At 37.1% G+C, this 20,783-nt stretch overlaps 1 protein-coding gene across 1 annotated transcript; it reads left to right on the top strand.

Moving 5' to 3' along the window:
- Positions 1-3,342: 3,342 nt before the first annotated feature.
- LOC116301596 (TNF receptor-associated factor 5-like) lies at positions 3,343-7,108 on the top strand. Its single transcript, XM_089032156.1, has 5 exons — positions 3,343-3,404; positions 4,491-4,711; positions 5,139-5,448; positions 6,570-6,837; positions 7,070-7,108. Exons 2-5 carry the CDS (start codon positions 4,513-4,515, stop codon positions 7,106-7,108), a joined length of 816 nt encoding a protein of 271 aa, XP_088888282.1. The 5' UTR covers positions 3,343-3,404; positions 4,491-4,512.
- The last annotated feature ends 13,675 nt before the right edge of the window (positions 7,109-20,783 follow it).

Genomic DNA, 20,783 nt, shown 5'->3' with positions numbered 1-20,783 from the left:
AAGGAGGATACCGAAGTCATGTCTTTGCCGTTGTTGACTGGTATGAGAAACATCACAGATTTGGCAATTATAAAAAACCTGTCGAAGTACATAGCACAACCTTCATTGAAAGTGGTCCATCCAGATTTTTCCAGCCACAAGAATGACCTGCAAGTTTGCAGTGGCAGTTCAAGAAATTCCCGGTGAACTTGTCATTGTACCATTAAACCGTACTTTTACATAATACTAGAAACTGAGTTTTACATGATCAGCCATCAAGTAATTTACTGACCCGCTATCTTTTAACACAATATATCTAATTATAACTGAGGGGGCCCTCAGTCTAGGCTTGAGGCAGCAGGTATTCTTAAACCAGTCCAATTCTCAGATTGGGCAGCCCCCGTGGTTCCAGTAAAACAAGATGGTACCCTAAGGTTGTATGGGGACTATAAAAGCACGGTAAATCAAGTATCAAGGCTAGAACAGTACACCCTCCCTACATTTGATGATATTGCAGCCAAATTGGCTGGGGGACCTAAATTCTCCAAATTAGACCTAAGTCATGCCTATCAGCAACTACCCTTGGATGAGGAATCGTCGCAGTACGTAGCAATCAATACCCATCGAGGCTTATTCACCTATACCCGGCTCCCTTTCGGGGTGTCCAGTGCTCCAGCAATATTCCAGAAAACCATAGAAGGGCTGCTGCAAGGGATTCCTAGGGTGGCAGTGGTACAGTGGCGCGAGTGAGACAGAACATTTGAAAGTCCTTGAGCAAGTGTTGACCACGCTAGAGGAAGCTGACTTGAGGCTTAAAGAATGCAAGTGTGCGTTCCTGGCCCAGAGTGTCATGTACCTTGGCAATGTGATATACGCACAGGGGATCCACCCCATACAAGATAAGGTGCAAGCACTTCAAGAAGCTAGGGCACCTAATAATGTCACCGAGCTTAAATCCTACTTGCGACTGTTGAACTACTACAACCGCTTCCTGCCACACTTAGCAACAGCCTTAGCAACACTGCATTAGTTGTTGCGAAGTGAGACACCTTGGAAATGGGAAGAGAAACAAAAGAAAAGTTTTGATGGATCTAAACAGCTGATCATGTCCGTAGACGTGTTGGTTCATTATGACCCGTATCAAGACCTAGTGTTACAGTGTGACGCTTCTCCATACGGCGTTGGAGCGGTATTTTCACATCGTATAGCCGATGGAACTGATAAACCCATTGGATTTGCATCGAGAACCCTTAACGCTGCTGAGAAGAATTACTCACAACTGGATCGAGAAGGGTTGGGCGTCATGTTTGGTCTGAAGAAATTCCATAAGTACTTGTATGGACGTCATTTTAGGATCTTGACAGACCACAAACCCCTAAAATCATTATTTAATGAGAAAAAAACAATTACCAACTACAGAATCACCTCGAGTCCAAAGATGGCGGTGACTCTGAGAGGTTATGAGTACACCATTCAGTATAGATCTGGAAAAGGAAACGGCAATTCAGATGCTCTCAGTAGACTACCCTTACCGGTAACTAAGCAGGTTAAGGGAGAAGACAGAGTCCTTCTCATACAAGAGCTGGACGAGTTCCCGCTAACAGCTGAACAAATACGTACCTGGACCCAACGTGACCCAGTATTAGCACATGTAAAGGAATATCTTTCACGAGCGTGGCATGATGATAGCACCGTACGTGACACATCTCTGAGCCCATACCAAACTAAGAAGTTGGAGTTGAGCGTGCACGACGGATGTGTACTTTGGGGCGCACGAATAGTGATCCCACCGCAAGACAGAGAACAAGAGGAGCTGCATCAAGCACCTCCCGGTATTAACCCCATGAAGGGGTTAGCAAGAGGTTATGTGTGGTAGCCGTCAATGGATAAGGGCTTGTAGAACTTAGTCCAAAAATGTACAATCTGTCAAGTACATCGGAAGGCACCAGCGGCGACTCCTTTGCACCCTTGAGAGTGGCCAGACCAACCTTGGAAAAGAATCTATATGGATTATGCAGGTCCGTTTATGGGCAAGATGTTCTTGATTGTTGTAGATGCCCATTCCAAATGGATCAATGCAGAAATTATGAATTCTACTACATCAGCTGCAACTCTATCCAAGCTTCGAGCAATGTTTGCAACTCATGGGCTACCAGAAGTGGTCGTCTCAGATAATGGATCTAACTTCACCAGTCAAGAGATAGAGGAGTTCTTGAGTCAAAATGGGATAGTGCATATCACCTCTGCACCCTACCACCCGGCAACAAATGGCCTAGCTCAAAGGTCAGTGCATACCATAAAGGGATGTCACCCCGTTAGCTGCAGCACCAATTCCAAACAAGGACATGGAACAGTCTACCTTGGTTCTTGACAAGGCTGGAGGCGAACACACGGAGCCTATGTCAAATGAACGATATTCTAAACGAGAACGAAGACAGCCAACATACTGACTTAACTACAAACTCTGACGCTGAAATGAACACCTCAGATGTTCATCAGAAAAAATCTGTTAACATTTGGTCAGCTACGATTTCAAGCTCACGCTCCCTCATGTCAGCCCATACAAATTATGTCTCAAAAACACGGTTTTTGGATCTTTTCTCAAAATAATGACTATCTAGGCAAAAAACAGAAGCGGATTCAGTTAATTCAGCTATTCACGGACTGTATTATATGATTTAGATTGAATTCTATTGAAAATAAACACCGTACTTTTTGAGTTGAATGTACGCTATTGGACGTATTTTACAAGAGAAAATGCATGACATAACCGGGGTCAAGATAAAAAATCGTCTCTCCTCGATATAAAACAGAACCTGTCAAAATAACATAAGTGGATTTGAAAACCCCGGGCTTTCCTGAACAGTTTGGTATATAATTCATAGGAATTTGTTAAAATTTAGAACCGTATTTTTGCTGATTTCATAAGCTCATACTATCTGTTGGCCTATACATTCGCCTCTTATGGTTTCTTAGGTTTCGTAGCCTCGAAAACACGCTAATTACTAGTTAGCGAAAGAACAGAAGATTTACGGGTCATTTAGGATGTTTTGTCACGCAGTTTACTTGTGCTATAGAACTTTACTTTGAAGGACAACCTTTTGCTTTGGAAAGAGAGGAAAAAGAACGAAAAGAGCGAATATTCCAAATGTATGGGCAATTTTTTCTAATGTGAGAAAATCGATAATCTTCATGATAAGACTTCGAAGTCAGGCTAACAACAACAACAAGCAAATCGCTATATTGATGGTTTTAACGGCGGCCACTATATGATGTTGGAGGAGCTTAACAAAAGATTTGTCAATGACTTCTTATGTTATATCCTCCAACATGGCCGCCGTGTGTTTTGTTATTTAGTTCTCTTGGGAATGGTTGAAAACCATTAATTGGATCTGAAGAAGATTGTCAACGAAGGAACTTGAATCGTAAATATCTAAGCTTAACTTTTGTGTAAAATATCCTGATTCTTTTGCTTGCTTCTATTTTGTTCAATAGTACCCTGCGAGCAGAGTCTCCTTTTAACGCCTCTAAGGGCGAGAGAAGGAAAGGAAAGGAGCCCGTAGAGGAGTTAAAAGAAGACTCTACTCGCAGGGTATAGTTCAATAGCTTTAGGGTAAGATTCAATATGGCACAAATAACCTTGAGAGACAGCCAATTCAAAGTTGAAGTAAGAAGTAAGAAAAAGTGCAAAATAGACAGATTTGACTGTCTCATTAATGAGATGTTGCTGATCAAACAACTCAAACCTAGTTTGAATGTACAACCAGATTCCATACGTGCCAAACGTTTTGTATGATTATTCGATTATATATCTATTTTTTATATCTATAGTTATTATTTCTATATGTATTCTACTTTCCTAGTTCATTTTTGGCTTGATAATGACGTTGTGCAACGTCGAAACATCGTCACATTTTTAACATGTTTACTCGTTATGTTTGGTTTAAATTACACGTGCAGTTGCACGTCCTTAGCAGAAAACATGGTAAATATTCTTACAGACTGTGATATATTAGAAAAAGTTATCAATTTTACAAATGTACATAAATATAATGATGTTATAGTGTCAATAAAAGTACAAGAATTCTGATCTCGTGCAAAGTATGTATATTTTAATTTTAGACAGTACAGAAAAACGCTTTTTGACCTCTCGTTAAACTCGATATTTTATAAACACGCTAGTTTGGACCTAAAGAGCAATATCAAGACATCAAGCCTTGTACTTTGGGAGAGGTTATGCTTTGATCATTAAAAAGTATGACATTTTCTAGCCAGAGTTAATACAGGAAGAGTCCCCTCCCCTCTATTAACTATGTTCTTGTTTGACAGAATTGTGTCACAAAATTGAAGCAACAGTTGCACCTCGCTGTTTTTCTGCCCTGCCGCTGTCATTTAAAAGCATAAGAGCAATAGAAAGCCCGAGTAAACGCTCAGAGAGCGTCTAGTTCCTAAATGAATCAAAACTGAGTATCCTGTAGTACTCAGTTTTCATTATGCCGTTTACTTTCTAGCTTGGATGTACTGGAGGACCCCATGCAATGCAAAGATGGGCATAACTTCTGTAAAGATTGCATTACACGATGTCTGGGGCACAAACAGATATGCCCCTTGGGTACCAATGCACTAGAACTCGATAGCCTTTCACGAAATTTGTTTGCTGAAAATATGGTAAACAACCTTAAAGTATACTGTCATCTACCAGAGAGTGATGGACAATCAGCGGCTAACACAGGTGAGTGAGAATTACATGGCGTAGCATTTTAAGTTGCTGTAGAAATATGTTTAAATGTTTTTTTTTTTAGCTAACCGTTCTGAAGTTCTCGATCTCTCTATCATTGATTATATTCTTGAAATATAGCACTCGGTTAGTATATAATTTTCGCTAAGTTTTGAATGCCCCTTTTCCCAACCCAGTGCAAGCTCCAAGAACGTCTCCTAGTTCAGATTTTCTTGGCGTCTTGTTATCAAGCAGAACGAACCCAAATATTTCTGATTGGGTTGGAAATAGCATGTTCTCACTATTGCACATCGTAGAGAATGTGAATAGACCGGAAATTCTTCTTTAGAGCTTTAATATGACGACTTATGCTGTTTTGGTCTAGAAATGTTTAACTTTTTCGTGTCATATTGCACTTCCTGACCTTGTGTCATGTCTACAGACACAGAGGCATATGAGCTCAAGTGTGACTGGACCGGAGAGCTACAGTCACTTGCCCAACACAGAGAAACTTGTCCTTTCCAACAAGTACAGTGTCCTAATGTGAACTGCAACGCCAACATACAGAGGAGAGAACTGGAGGATCATGATAAGATATGCGAGTATAAAGTCGTGGAATGTGAGAAATGTACACAAGCTCTGGTCCGACTTGAGGTACGGTTTCACAACAAAATTTACTGTCCAGAAGAGGTGGTTCCATGTCCTAACGGCTGTAGAAGTCTAGAAACTGGACAAATAAACGAGATAAAAAGGTATGGAATGTTCATCGGGTTTTTTGATACCCCGAGGCATTTCTTTCTTTACCCCTTAGTTTTTTATTTTTTATCTATTTTTTCATTTAAACATATTAACTCTTTTTGTTCGCTCCAAGAGCTAAGCTCATCGCGGGAAATTACACAGAACATAATTGCAATGTTTTTGGAGTTTTTAGGAAAAAGGAAAAGAAAAATAAGTTTAACATATTAGCAAGAAAAAACGACAGCATATGTATAAAAAAAGTACAATGGAGATTACATCGTGGCCATGGGAGATTACATGTAACATATTAGAAAGAAAAAAAACATTTCTATATAGTAAAAGTACAATGGAAAAGAAAATATCTACAAAATCAATTAAGCGTTCTTAACTCTATGCAAATCTTTTGTTGTCTATCAAATATTGTTGGACACTCAAGAACGTACAGTTTTTGATTTTGCTTAAAAGTTGAATGAGGACTGAGAACCACATAGAAAAAAGTTTACATTATCAAACTCTGAAGTAAGTTGTTGGAAAAGCTGTGAGGAAAGCGAAAGCAGATTTTGACGTTGGGACCTTAGTCTTATAAGGGTTTCCTGGAAATACTCACTTGCTCTTGAAAAAGCATAACTTTCCCATTCTGCACTCAAAATAGACCTTAGCACCAACTATTGTGATTAAAGCTAGTTCGACTATGTTTAACATTTTTTATTCGTGACTAGTGTTACTCACGAGTGGTAATTATATGTAGCATAGATGCTTTGAGAGTTCATAGGGGGAGAACCAATGAAACTGACGATAGAGCGTAATGGGACCCCAGGTAATGGATTTTCTATTCAATCGAGGTTTATAGTCGAACTAGACTTAATCTTTTATCTCCAACGTACAAGCACATCATTGATATTGTGAACATGCTTGCAAGAAATATCAAGGGAGGTTAGCAGAGTTATGGTCAAGGGGCCACCAGATTCGTGTGGGGCCAGGAGATGCGGGCCAACAGATGTTGGTGGTACGTGCTAACCCCTTCTCAGACATATCATGAGAAAAAAGAAAGACATTTGTCAATGAAACATAATTATAGTGTGTGACTGAATAACCGAGCAGAGTAAAAGAGAAAAATCGTATTGTTTGTCCTCAGGATTAACTTAGACAACCATACAAGAAATGACTGTGGCAAGACAATACTGGACTGCCCATTCAAGGATCAGGGATGTTTAGTCCAAGTCGAACGACAACATGTCGATAAACACGTACAAGACAACATGGCTGCACACATGATGTTACTGGCCAAACAATGTTCATCGCTCACTAAACAGAATTCATCACTTACCGAACAGTGTTCGGCACTGAAACAAAACGTTTTGTCTCTTACTGAAGAAAATCGACTTCTAAAGGATGAAGTTAAGGTAAGAGAGTAGTACAGAATCATGACGGAGTTATTCTTATATAGAATATACTATACTCCTAAAGACAAACCAATTTAAGGTAGGAGAGTAGTAGATAATGAACAGAACTTAGTACAACTTATAGTACTTATAAGAACTTAGTACTTCGGGAAAGTAAGTTTTTTATTGGCAGGGCTGGGGGATTCGCAGTAAGATTTTCATAAATGGTTGTAGCCCTTTCCCTTTTATTCAGCAACAAGGAAACAGCTTTTGGCAAAACAAAAAGGTTTGAACCTCCACAAAAGTTCAATTTTTTATTGATCCTCTTCTTTGAAGTCCTAGCTCTCCACCCCCTTCAACTTCCTTCTGCCCCCCCCCCCCCCCCCCCCCCCCAAAACACGTAGCCTTCCCTTAGTACATGCTATGTCCATTTATCAAACTTAATTTCTAGATCCGCCCTGTTTTGTTTGTTTTTCCACGAATACAACACATGGATGATGAATCGAACCTAATTAAAACTACTTAATTCTAAGTGGACATTACACTTGTTTAACAGAAAAATGGTGAACGTTCAAGAACATATATATGGAATATTAGAAATTACCAAGACCTTTATCCTGAAGGATGAAGCAGTAGTTACTCTAGTGATGCTGATCCCATCACCAAGGTGGGAAGTCCTATTTTCTGGTTGTGTGGTTATAATTGGTTTCTGCTGCTCTACCCCAATGGAGTTAACGAAGATGAAAGGGGATTCGTATCAGTAAAACTTTATAAGGACAGTGACCAATTTTGTTCCAGGAAGTCTTTTGCCGTTGCCTACAAAGATTGTTTTAATCAGGAGATTCCGACGCCAAGCAGTGATATATCTGTCACATGCAGGTAACGCCATAATATCAATAAATTATTGCCATCCTCACGGCTGAAAACGCCAGCCTAAAATCATACAAGTGATTACAAAATTCTTAGGTGGTAGAGTAGATATGAAATTAGGGTTCATCAACATCCGGTATCGGTACGAGCCAAACTTGCCCAAGGAAAAACAGTAAAAACTTTTTTCAAAAATATTTTTTATACATAAAACGCTCATTGCATGTGAATACAAAATAAGTTTACTTACAAGTCCTTTCATTATTTAACTAAGTACGATGTTTTGATTGTCAGTAGATCATTGCTTAAGAGAGAATTGTCACTTGAAACAGAAGAGGACTCTCCAAAAAGACTGTTTTTTTCATAGAAACTATTTTAAAGTTAGCTTTACATTATAGTTTTTTCTTCTGTTATCAATAAATTTTGATCTCAGTTACAGTTAGCTTAGAATTTTTTCCACTTGGGTATTGACTTTGTGACCGCTCTCAATCGTTCTGAACGTCGTTTTGTTACGATATTTTTATAAAATGTTTCATACAAACATAGGCTACGCCTCGGCATTTGAAATTCCACTCGGATTTTGAAACCCCAATAGAATACAGCAAATCGTATTTGAAACATTACTTCAACTTTAATTGTAATTAGAAATCACTCAGAGAAACAAAATCAACATCTTAATTGTATGGATTCGTGAAAGACCTTAACAAAGGCCCATTTTGCTGCGCATGCGCGCTATACCTGAGCTCATTTGTACTGTATAGAGTTTCGATCATGTGGCGATACTCTGATAAATATGCTCAAAGACCTGCTTTTTCGTCTTCTGAAACGATTTGATATAGGCTCAGACCAAGAGAATATGAACTAAGAGAAGGAATCCTACCTATATAGCCTTCATGTGCACAGTTTGATGCTATTTTTAGCTTGGAGATATTTTGAGCGAAGAACCTGATTGGTTGATTTCTTGAGGGTAGACGGCTTCCAGTCTTGCAGTAAACATAAGCCTGTGTTTTTGTGGTGGACGTAGCGAAATATGGCACTTTTTGTGTCCTAAAACGAGGCATTTGTAAAAGTATTGAAAATACCACTGTACTGCAAGCAAAAATGATAACATCTATATGTCTTTATTGTGTTTGCTTTATGGATCTTTGATTGGAAAATTCGGGAAGTAATATCTTTTGCCCAACAAAGTTGTAAACATTGTTTGCATAGTAATTTATAAATTGGTCGAAACTTTTGTAATTTCAAATGCTCGAGCCGAAGTAATGCATATCTTATTTATATGCATCCTTGCCGGAAAGAGGATCTCGATATCCCAGCAATCGAACAATTTTCTTGGGTATTTAAGAAAGTATCAAATGCAGTATAATTATGTTTATCTGCTTATCTTTATCCTCGAGTTCTTTCCTGACTTGTGAGAGAAACTACCACACAAAATTCATTTGATGTGATGTCTTTGTTATCTGTGCTTTCGACCTATCGTGTTTGATTAGTTAGAAAAATTGGGGAAAATAGAACAATTATCAATTATCTGCAAGGGCATAGTCTTGCTTTGCTTATTAATAAATTATATGTCTAGAGCTATTATTCAAAAATTGTTCCTTTGAGAACATTTTTAGCCGATTTTACATGTAGCTGATTAGTTTCAAATAACTGTGAAAATTATAAGAAAAATAAATAAATAAATCGAACACCGAGACATCTTGCTACAAGCTAAACGCGTGGGCACCCTGTGTTTAGCCTGCATTACTATATCTCACAGCACAGCAGTTCGCGCATTGTCATGCAAAATGGCCCCTTGTTTATGGCGTAATGGTTGTCGCGTCTGACTCCAGATCAGATTGTTGTGGGTTTGATTCCCATTGAGGTCATATCTTTTCACCAACCCCGATTAAGACTCCTGCACCTCACTATAGAATAGCAATGACGTCATCTCCTCCGGCACCTCGCTCAAGTGGCGCAGAACCCCCATTTCACTCTTTTTCACGACGTACCACAAAAATTGAGGGGGAGGGTGGGGGTCAAATTTGGCTCGTACCGGTACCGGATGTTGGGAACATCTACTTGGGAGGCACAAAGGTATATCGTTACTATAACGATAGGCCATTTGTACTTAGGTCACGAGACCCTACACCCAACGAAGCAGTCATAGTCAATGTCATAATAAACCTACCAACGGAAATGTCTCAATATTACCAAGACCTAGCTGTTAGCCTTCGTTGCCAAAGAGACATATAAGAGTTATTTGACACTTGTGTTTTAATGTCATGACAATTCGTTCCATTTATTTAGGTTATCAGTGATGAGCCAAACAACTGGATTCCAAGACGTCTCTTCTGAAAAAAGCAATGTACTTTTTGACAGCAGGTATGAATGCTGCGTCATAGAATGGCCAAAATTCATGAGGTCAGATGATGCAGTTTCTGAAGCATACTGTGGCCAACAAGATACTGTAACATCGAAATATACCTGTAGTACAAGAAATACCGGTAGTCTAACCATCCAATGTACAATACAGCTAGATAAACCAAAATAGGTTCCATGTTACACAGATGATGTACTTTCTACAGCCTACTGTAACAGTAGCAATGGTAGTCTAACCATCCAATGTAAAATACAGCTAGTATAGATAAACCACAATAGGTTCCATGTTACACAGATGATGTACTTTCTACAGCCTACTGTTTAACAGTACCAATGGTAGTCTAACCATCTAATGTACGATACAGCTAGATAAACCAAGATAGGTTCCATGTTACACAGAAGATGTACTTTCTACAGCCTACTGTAACAGTATCAATGGTAGTCTAACCATCCAATGTACAATACAGATAGATAAACCACAATAGGTTCCATGTTACACAGAAGATGTACTTTCTACAGCCTACTGTAACAGTATCAATGGTAGTCTAACCATCCAATGTACAATACAGATAGATAAACCACAATAGGTTCCATGTTACACAGATGATGTACTTTCTACAGCCTACTGTTTAACAGTACCAATGGTAGTCTAACCATCTAATGTACGATACAGCTAGATAAACCAAGATAGGTTCCATGTTACACAGAAGATGTACTTTCTACAGCCTACTGTAACAGTACCAATGTTAGTCTAACCATCCAATGTACAATACAGCCAGATAAGCCACAATAGGTTCCATGTTACACAGATTATGTACTTTATACAGCCTACTGTAACAGTACCAACGGTAATCTCAAAACCAACCATCATCCATTAGAATATGATCACAATCACAAGACCGATCATGTAATCATGAATTTGTTGGTTACGTTGTTTGTTCCTCCCCCAAGAAATATGAATCTTTGATTAGCAGTAATTATACAACATATTTTTTTTAAGCTTTGGAATAACATAAATGAGATGAGAATTTACGTTATACATCATTTTTGTTGTGAAAAGTTAAAAAAAGAACACACATCGCTTGCACTAGCCTCCTTTGCAGCCGTTCTTAGGGTCGTCACGCAACGTTGCGTGACGACCCTAAGAACGGCTGCAAAGGGCTACGCTTGCACGGCTTTGGAGAATTGAAGAGAATAGGTCGTTTGTATTGTCCGTGTCGCTTATCGATACGCGTCTAAGCGACCAGTTGGGTGGATGTCAAGCCATTTTCGGCTATTCATGTATAATGTAGGTACTGTGAATATATTACTTTTTGGGTTCGTGTTAATTATACTTCTTGAAATACTTAAAAAGTGAAAAATCAACTTTTAAGGGCAAAGAGTCCTTCTTCATTTAGTGTAAATACGCTATGTTTTAAGATTAAAGTATGAATGAAATTAAGCTATTATTTATGTAAAATTAATTGCCCACCAATTCAAAAGGTCCAAACTTCAAGGCTATTTGTAAACTGCTACGCCTCGTAAACACTGGAGGACTTTCCAGGGCTATCCAAGAATTGCCGCTGTTATTTTAGCATATTACTGAAATTGCAATTACGTCTTAATTTAAAGAACTATTTCGAAAGCATTAGCATTTTGAGGATTTGTAAGAAATTTCGAGAACTCAGAGAACCAAAGTGCCTAATGCTTCTACGATTTTTGTTCAAATTTTTCAAAACCACATCCTATATAATGTGATAGACATGTTTAACGGCGTATTCTCGCTTTTTTTCTTTTTTTTTTTTCTTTTTTTTTTTTGAAAAAATCTTTCTCAATTAGTCTTTTTTTGTTTGTTTTTTTTTTTTTTCAATTCTTTATTAACTTTATTGAATTTACATCCCGCAGAGAAGGCTCGGTAATAGGGACCTTAAGCTGCAGGACGCAACGACGACATACAATAGCACTAATTGCGCTATTCAAAATATACTCGTTGGAAGGTATGAAATACTGTGCATCATTGCCGTCTTATGCTGAAAGTAAGACGTGAAATGTCCTATTTTTACGTACTAAAGAGAACGGCTACGCCAAAAGCTTATTTTTGCTTATTAAGTAAAGCGCTCCCAAAAGACGACATTTCACTCTAAAACGGGGATGCTTATTGAGTAAAATACTAGGTAAACACGAAATGATAATACAATAGAAGGTTGAAGCGCAATTTCTCCGACGTTGTCGCCCACGTTGCCGTCCTGTAGCTTAAGGTCCCTAATACTAATTTGTGAAAATTTGAATTATTAATTGCAATGTAAAATCCGAAAAAAGTTTAAAATAGATCAAAGCAAATCTAAAGACACTCTATTAATCTAGTTTTTTGTGACTTTCCTTATTACAAACATAAAATGAGGAAAATGCTCTAAAGGTTAGATAATACTAATTCGTGCGAAAACTTGAATTATTAATTTCAAATTAAATCAGATAGAGAAAAAAAGTTTCTTCAAAAAAAATCTAAAGATACTATGCTAATCTAGTTTTTTGTGACTTTTATCATTATAATCATCATAAAAAGAGTAAAGTGCTCTGATAAAGAGACGACAAGAAAAATTATATACTGTAAGAGTAAGATTATATATGATATTATATTTTCAAAAGTTTAGTTTCACAAGGTGTAACAAGTTCTCTCAAACGTTCAATAACTTTGTTAGTTGTTACTCAATTTAGCTGCTAATGCATTTGATTAGGTTTGGCTCACTCGTCGACTTCATCTTTTTCATCTTTGTCTTATTGAAGGTTCTTCCTCTTGTATCTATCGATTTATTTCTCCTCCTTTCTCCTCTTGCTCTTGTCAGTCTACTGTCATTCCGTCCCGGCCTTTAAACTTAAAATCCCTAGCATTAATATGTCTGTAAGTTAAGTATTAACTTAACTTAACTCGAAGAAGGCATGCAGTGATTTGCAGCTCTGTGCGTGAGTTTCCTATACTTGGAAATTTTAGATTTTGTGCAGCAGTTAACGTACTTTAACGAATGTACAGTTTACCTCCTGGGTTAGGAATATTTCTCAAGTGATCAGTCGTTGTTGTACCCGTACCACAGCTATCGTGAACGGGATAACAGCCATCAACACGACCGTTTAGATTGATCATTTTAGAACTGCTAGAAGATTTCATTAAAACTCCACAAGCACTCAAAGATATTGAATTTGGAGCTCTCAGTGCACAATTTGGACTACGCGGTGGAATTAAATTTTTTACCTCTCGGCAAGTCAAAGTTCCGGGCTGCCAGTTAACGAAACTTCCAGTTCCCTCCTTGCAAGCATACCAGTTGATGATGTTTGGAGCGATAAGAAACTCACTACCGATCTTTTTCCATAGCGCGAAATCTATGGCCGAATGGGATGATTCATTGATTGGGGTGGTGTTAGACCGTGGTACGAATCTGTAAGCAGAAAAGTCGAGCGGCCAGGTTGGTATTGGGGTAACTGCGTTATCAGAATGAGAAAAGTAATCATACTTAGTAAAGGTATAGCTGTAGACAAGGGTCCAGCCTCCTCCATCGGTGGTCATGTCACAAAACACTTGGAATGGCGCAGAGGATGTCTCATTGAACTTCATCCAGTAAACACCTGACTTTGCCTGGCTGTCACTCTCCTTCAGGCTCTTGCAATTTGTAATGGGGTTATCAGGTCCCGATCCCGGCTCTTTATGCTCTCGTATTTCCATGTAAATGGTATTTTGCTGGTTACGATCTTTTCTGGGTGTGTGGTCTTGGTAGAGTACTTCAGTTCACATGTCTTGTTCGTCAGGTTGATGTTGATGCTTGCACAACGTTTGTTGTCTTCACACTTTCTGTAACATTCAAAGATTGTGTCCACCTGTAAAGATTCAAGGGTGAATCCTTGCAAGTACAGGTTGAGCTCTGAACGTCCTTGTATCGGCCACATCGTAGCGTAGGTGGCTTCTTGCTTCAGGAGGAATAGGATAAGTACGGATAAAGTTTGTGTGATCATTTTATCTGAAACAAAAAACAGAACTGAGAAAGAAAACAAAATTAGCCATGAAAACGAATTCACTTGATACTAGTATTAATAATATCATTTGTAAATTATGTAGCAAAATAAAATATATTCGCTGTATTTCTTGACAGTGGATTAAAGAACGTTTACAAGAGTAATGAAACCTACCAAATGAAATAGCTAGAAAACGAATACACACAAAAAGAAGAAAAAGGGGAAGTCGAAAAAATAATGATGTGCGAATTCATGATCTTAACTTCATATTGACGACATCGGTTAGTGCTGAACACCCCTACTTTTTAGCGTCTCAGTCACTAAAGTGACTCGCCTTAGTTGTTTTCGCGCTTACGAAGCGGCGCTTGATGGACTCTAGCTTCCCTTCCAGCAGAGCTTTCTTTGGTTAAGTTTTTCTACATTCGCTTTGTAATGTAATATAAACTTTCTAAAAAAGACTTTGTTCAAAATCGGTTATATTATTACGTGGGAGCACCAAACTAATAATGATGAGAGCCACCTTAACTTAACTCCTTTCAGCTTACCTTCTTTCAGCTTACTAATCGAGAGTCACTCTCGTTGTTTGTTCACTGAAACTCTCAAAATTGTGGCAGGTTTCTTATAGCATTCTCTCGTTTAATCAATATTTAATCTTGTTTTTTTTAGACGTAAGATGTCAAGGGAAGCTTCTCCTTTATGTTATTAGGCCCTATTCTTTAGTAATTACCTAAAAAAATGTCACCTTTCTTTTTTCAATTAAAGTTTGGTTTTTTTAACAGCTTTATTGGGAAACTAATATTACAATGTGTTGAATAGAAAAAAAACTAATAGTTACCCAGAAAGGAAAGTCACGAACGTGAAATAAAAAAAAGAATGGAAAAATAAGTTCATTAAGATAAAACTAGTGTACTTTATGAGGTTATAACCTCTATGACAGGAACATTCTCGAAAAGCAGACCAGGTACAGTACAGTACAAGACCTGTCAATATCAAAAACAGAATCAAGTAAAGAAAAATAGCGTACTGAAATGTGGTTTTTGAAATTAGCTATACTAGAAAAACATGTAGAAGGAGAAGATTTACAAATGGAATTCCAAAGTTTAACGATGCGATTAAAATATGAGGCCTGAAAAGTATTAGAGTTACAGAAAGGAACCTTGAGCATCAATCTAGGATTAAGATAGTTACGAAAGAAAGTCAATATGTCCATAAAGAGCTTTATAGAAGAATATTGAGTCTTTGACTTCCCTGTCGTAGCACAAGGGAAGCAGATGGAGAGCTTGCGGGCGTTCTTTATAGGCGGTCTCACCTAATCTTGTTTTTTATGAAGCCAAATTTCAAAAGCCAAAGTTTATTATGAAGCCAAATGGAAAAAGCCAAAATGCAAGTTTAGCTATTTTAGAGTGTACTGTACTCATATATCTGTGAAACAAAAATCATCGCTCTTTAAAAATATTTTTAAAATAATATTAGCATAGGTAATCACATGGTGACACAAGTGAAACTAGGGATAAATTCCAAGCTTGTTCGTCAAAACAACGTAAAGGGGAGGGAAATTACGCAGATTTTGACAAACACAAGTGAGATTTATCCCGTATTTCACGAGTTACCAATATGATTACCAATTCGAATATTAGAAAGGGCAAATTACGGCAGATAAATAAAGGCTTTCATATTTCAATACCGCGAGATGCTACCCGAAGGCTTAAGTGAAAATGAATTTTAAAAAGCTAAAACTAAAAACAGAGCTAAAAACAAACTGAGTTTAACTGATTCAGTGAACTTTATTACTATTATTGAAAATTCAGGGATTTACAACAAGACTTCACCATGTAATAGTTAGTGAAATATCTTTTTTATCGCCCAATCCCATACATGAACCTTTGCAAAGCTGCACCAACAGTTGGTTTTTTTTTTTCAGGCAATCACATCGCCTTTTGCCGACGGCCCCCATTCCCAGGATACCGGTAACCCAACTTTTGCGCGCGTATTTTTCTGCTTTCTTTTAAATAAAATAAATTATGCTTGCCTCAAAGAGCAGAAATATGGAAAGGAACTAAAAACAATTTCACTTTACCGCCATGTTTGTTTCGTTCTCTCAAGCTCCAAAGAATCTTAGGTCCGGTCATGTTGTCCTATCATGCTTTGCGCGCCTCGTTCAACGCACAGCTGGGTAAAATTACAAATTACGCCTGAAATTTCACATTGAAATTAGGGAGTAATTTGTCCTCTATAGTATTAGTATAGGAAAACGTACGATCTCGAGTACAATTCAGAATTAATAGCTACGAGTGATGTTTTGAAAGTTTTCAAAATTGGACAAGCCTTTAGGCGATTTCAATTTGAGAACTTTCAAAACATCACGAGTATCTATAATCTCCGAATTGTACGAAAAAAGACCGTACGATTTTGTGTTTATAATACACTCAAAAAAATGAGCAACTTAATTGAGATTCTACAGAGTACAATTTGGGATTTAATTGTACTCCTCTCGTCCACTCAGAATCGAAAAATTTTGCTGAGTAAATGAATTTTAAAATGATATAGGTTTTGAAGGTCCAATAAAGTTTTTTGGTAGCCTGATTACCCCCCCCCCCCCCCTAAAATTAGTAATATGGAGCAAAACAACATACTACAGGAGGTTGGGAATTTAGTTTAAAGTTTAAAGGAGTTAAAAAGCATTGCTTTGAAGGGTTTTCATTTTAGGCCTCTTACGTCCATTAAAAATGATACTCTGAAGAAAAGGAAATTCGCAAAACTCAAAACTCAAACGCTCATTCCAAATAGCCCTATAATACTTCCTGCTCAAAGTATAGCTCTTCTTCTCTCATTTACAGTATTTATCTTTTTTATCCAAACCTTTCAGCATAATGATAAGCAAAGGCCTTTGAGTTGCAATGCTCGTGAGTACATCTCAAAAACTGCGAGTTTCATCATGTGCCATCTCTCTAAATCTTAATATATATATTTAGGCACTGCCTAAAAGCGGAGCTCCCGATACGGAAGTCACAGGGAGAACAATTTGAATGAAACTGAAAGGTAAAAATAAGATCGGGGAAAAAATCTTCAATTATTTTTTATTCGAAATGATGATATAAATTTCTCCCAATAAAAACCATGCAGTGAAATCGAATCAAAATCCATTACATCGTTTTTTGTTTTTTGTTTTTTTTCTGCGCGAGTGTACTCTCCAACTTAGGAATTTTGTACACAACTTACCACCATCCCCAGGGGCTAGTTTTGTTCTTGGAAGATTCTTCGACAAAAAGTTTTCCAAGGCCGACAGTTTTAGGCTTTGGATCTCTTTTACTTAAAGAAAAACGAAAGCTAACTACAGATAATCCAATACAATATCAAGTTTAGTGAAATATACCTCGGATGTCTTTCATTGAGATCGAAAATTAGAACAAATCAAGACCAAAAAACAGACTTGAAAACTGGTTAAGGTGAGCAAAAAATGAGGTTTACTTAAAAAAAACAGAGCTTACATTCATTTAAACAGTTGACAAGAACAACTGAGACAAAATAAAAAATAATGCAAAAGGCAATGCAAAATACAAAATGACTCATTTCTTTTGCAGTAAATTGGCGTTTGTAAATGTTTTTGAATATTTTTTAGCTTTTTAGAGTGAAAGTCTGGTAGGTCTTTATACAATAACATCTTTCAACAACACAAATTTAAGCTGATTTTTATAATCATATTTGCTCGAACAGCTTAATAACATTTTAACCAACAATTGCGTCATGTTTAATCGCCTATAGTTCCGCAACGAAATGCTTTACAGCCTTAAGATTTGGCCAGTATATGTAGTTTTGACAGCTTTACAAGATTATGAAACTTGTATTTCATGATAATGCGAATTTACGCTTTTGAAATTCATGATGACGTAGGTAAAAACCAAGAATTGAATGAAAGTCTTCTTTGTTTTGCCGAAGGGACTCCACAATAGGAGGCGAACAAAGCTGCATTTTTCTTGAACGAAAAACATATGATAGTTGGTTAAAAACAACCGAATTGTTAAAGATTTACATAGCTAAATAAAGGTCGAATTTTTGTTGTCGTAATAAGCTCTACGTGTTATATTTCCTCCAGCATTAAAATAAATTAAGCTTATATATATCTATGTAAATATAAAAAGTTTTGAGAGAAAGTCTTTGTTTTGTCGATTCGTCGAGAAAAATGCTTGTCAAAAAATATATATATAATATACGATTGTTTGCTAAAAAATACGCACCTGATTTCTTGAAGAACACTTCTTCATCCACCTTTGACTACATGAAAGTTTTTTTTAATTGCTTTTGGTCTATGATTTGTCCTAAAGCGATGGTTTTTTTTTTTGTGCATTTGAGAGCCGCATTTGTGAGTAATTTTGCTTTGACATCAAGCGGGATTCCTGTGTTGTGTACACGGACGCACGTACGTACGTACGGAAGTACGGAGCCTTCTGGCATTTAAATCAGAGTATAGTATCCTGGCTTTGAGCAGGAGTGTAACATTCATACTAAGTTCAATTCATTAAAGTTACCAGCGCAAAAAAACCGATTACATTGATCTTCATAACTCAAATCTCGAACAATTAAGGTCAGTAGAACAGATGAAAAGACAAAAAAGTCGGCATAACAGTATAACAGTTTATTTGCCATTAGATATTCATTATATGCAAAATATATACATATAAATAATATTTATGATACTGTTGAGGAAGTCAGATTTGAAGCCGTGAGGCTTATTAAGGAATCAGACTTATTCATTTAGTAATTGATGGTTAAGAAGAAAAAGATATTGTGACATGATGTCAAACTAGATATCAAAAATAAAGATGATAACTTGTTTCTATGACAATAATTTGGGTTCAATTGTCTTTTTATTTTTTGTGTAGATATATCATAAGAAATACTTTGCTTAATTTCATTACTAAGTGAATTAAACAAAGTAAGGCTTTGATATTGGATAGAAAATTGTCGCCAATTTAGTTCTAACATGAGGAATATGAAATAGATGTTTTTTGATCTAGTGTTGTAATTGTGAATTTGACTATTTAAGGTAAACATTTCTTGAAATTTGTAAGGAAGGTTTTTATTAATATAAGAAAACATCATATCTGTAATTTTTGAATATCCTGTAATTTCAATAAGGAAATTTTTTGAAAATAGAATCAGTGTGTGCCAAGAATTCACTAATTATCCTGTCTATATTCGTTTCTGCAGTACAACCAACGTACCTCGAGAGGTCCTTTGCTCGTCATGTTTGAATTTTGTACATTGTCAATCCTGAGGAGAGAAACGGCGCCTTACAACCCTCAGTGTAGAGAGAAGATATAACTAGCTTAAAACTAGTGTGAGCTGCGTCGGTGTTTCTAATGAAACAGTAATGATAAAACGGTAAATTATACACCGTGAAAAGATGAAAAAAACTTACTGACGTTTCGGACGCTAGTCCTTCGTCGGAATAAAAGAGCTATAACCCTCAGTGTACATAGGAACCTTGTTTACTGCAAAACGCACAAAGTCAAAGTCCAGGTTTCTAGATTTTGGAAGCTTAATGCTGATTGGTCCCTACATCACTTGTCTATACAATGCGGCCTTCTGAGCTGGTAAACGTTCAGTTTTTCTCTGTATACACAGCCTAGACATCTGTACCGTCACAACAAGCAACAACAGCAAAAAGGACCACTGCGGTACTGGATCTCCTCACTAAGAAAGGTCGCTGCTGCCGAATGGATCTTTAAAAAAGCTCTTTAAAGCTCTGCGTAACCGCCTTGTTCGAATAGCATAGATGAAAGGATTCAGTAGACCAGGAAGAAACATACAAGAGGAGGCGGCGAACCCAGGCCACGACACCTCCGTTAAAGAAGTTATACCCATACTCGCCATGATAATAAACAAAGTAAGGGGTATGTAACAGAGAAAGAAGGCCACCACTGTTAAACTGATTGTTTTGATAGCTTTCAGCTCGTTTTGTTTCCGTGTCTTGTCAAGGGTTGACTGGTTCAGGCCCATTTCCATGGCATTGATCTGTATAACAACAAAGGAAAAAAAACAGGTTTTGTTTTTGTTTTTTTTCTTCTTTTTCTTTTTGGATAATAACATTCATTTATCTTCATATTTTATGGTTGCTTGATTAACAATCTCGTATTATTTAACGATTATTCGCCGAAGGCGGAGTGAGTATCGGGGAATATTTAGAGACGCGAGTAAAAACATCGATTGAAGATGCACTAGAATATATATATATATATATATATATATATATATATATATATATATATATTTGTTTGAGAAGAAAAAGTCAAGACAACATTTTTCCCGACAAGCCTGTTTCGTGAATTCCTTCACTCTTCAGGGGATTTAATGATAAGAATATTCGTTACTATCATTTATATAGAAAAAGTATACACAATTAATTAGTGGATGTAGTTTAACTGTTGCGTAGTAATGCTTTGTTTCTGTGGCGGCATGAAGATACAAGTTCGTTTCGCTTATTTAATGATGAGAGTTCCGGTCGATAGATTATTAGAAACTTTTCTTTAAGACAAAGGTTACATCTTTTGCTGGAGCTGTTGTAAGCGGAGCTTGAAGATAGGACGCGCCATAGAATGGAGTAGCTGATATTACTGTTATTGAGAGTCCAGATGTATTTGCTGAGTTCAGTCGAGTTTTTATGTTGTTCGTGGCGGAATGAGGCGGTGTGGTTTCTGTATCTTGTTTTGAAGTCGTTTTCTGTGAGTCCTATGTATGTTGCGGTAGTGTTGTTGTCC

This window comes from Actinia tenebrosa, unplaced genomic scaffold (assembly GCF_029948245.1).
Source record: "Actinia tenebrosa isolate PJP-AT-01 unplaced genomic scaffold, QUT_ActTen_1.0 PGA_scaffold0__85_contigs__length_37466705, whole genome shotgun sequence".
Lineage (NCBI taxonomy): Eukaryota > Metazoa > Cnidaria > Anthozoa > Actiniaria > Actiniidae > Actinia > Actinia tenebrosa.
Note: the sequence above shows the minus strand (reverse complement) of the source record. Positions and strands in the feature narration are given on the sequence as shown.

Coding starts and splice junctions, on each gene's coding strand:
- LOC116301596 (XM_089032156.1), top strand. CDS start 4,513: ATGCAATGCAAAGATGGGCATAACTTCTGTAAAGATTGCATTACACGA. Junction 5,449..6,569: donor CAAATAAACGAGATAAAAAG/GTATGGAATGTT, acceptor GTTTGTCCTCAG/GATTAACTTAGACAACCATA. Junction 6,838..7,069: donor TTCTAAAGGATGAAGTTAAG/GTAAGAGAGTAG, acceptor CCTTTTATTCAG/CAACAAGGAAACAGCTTTTG.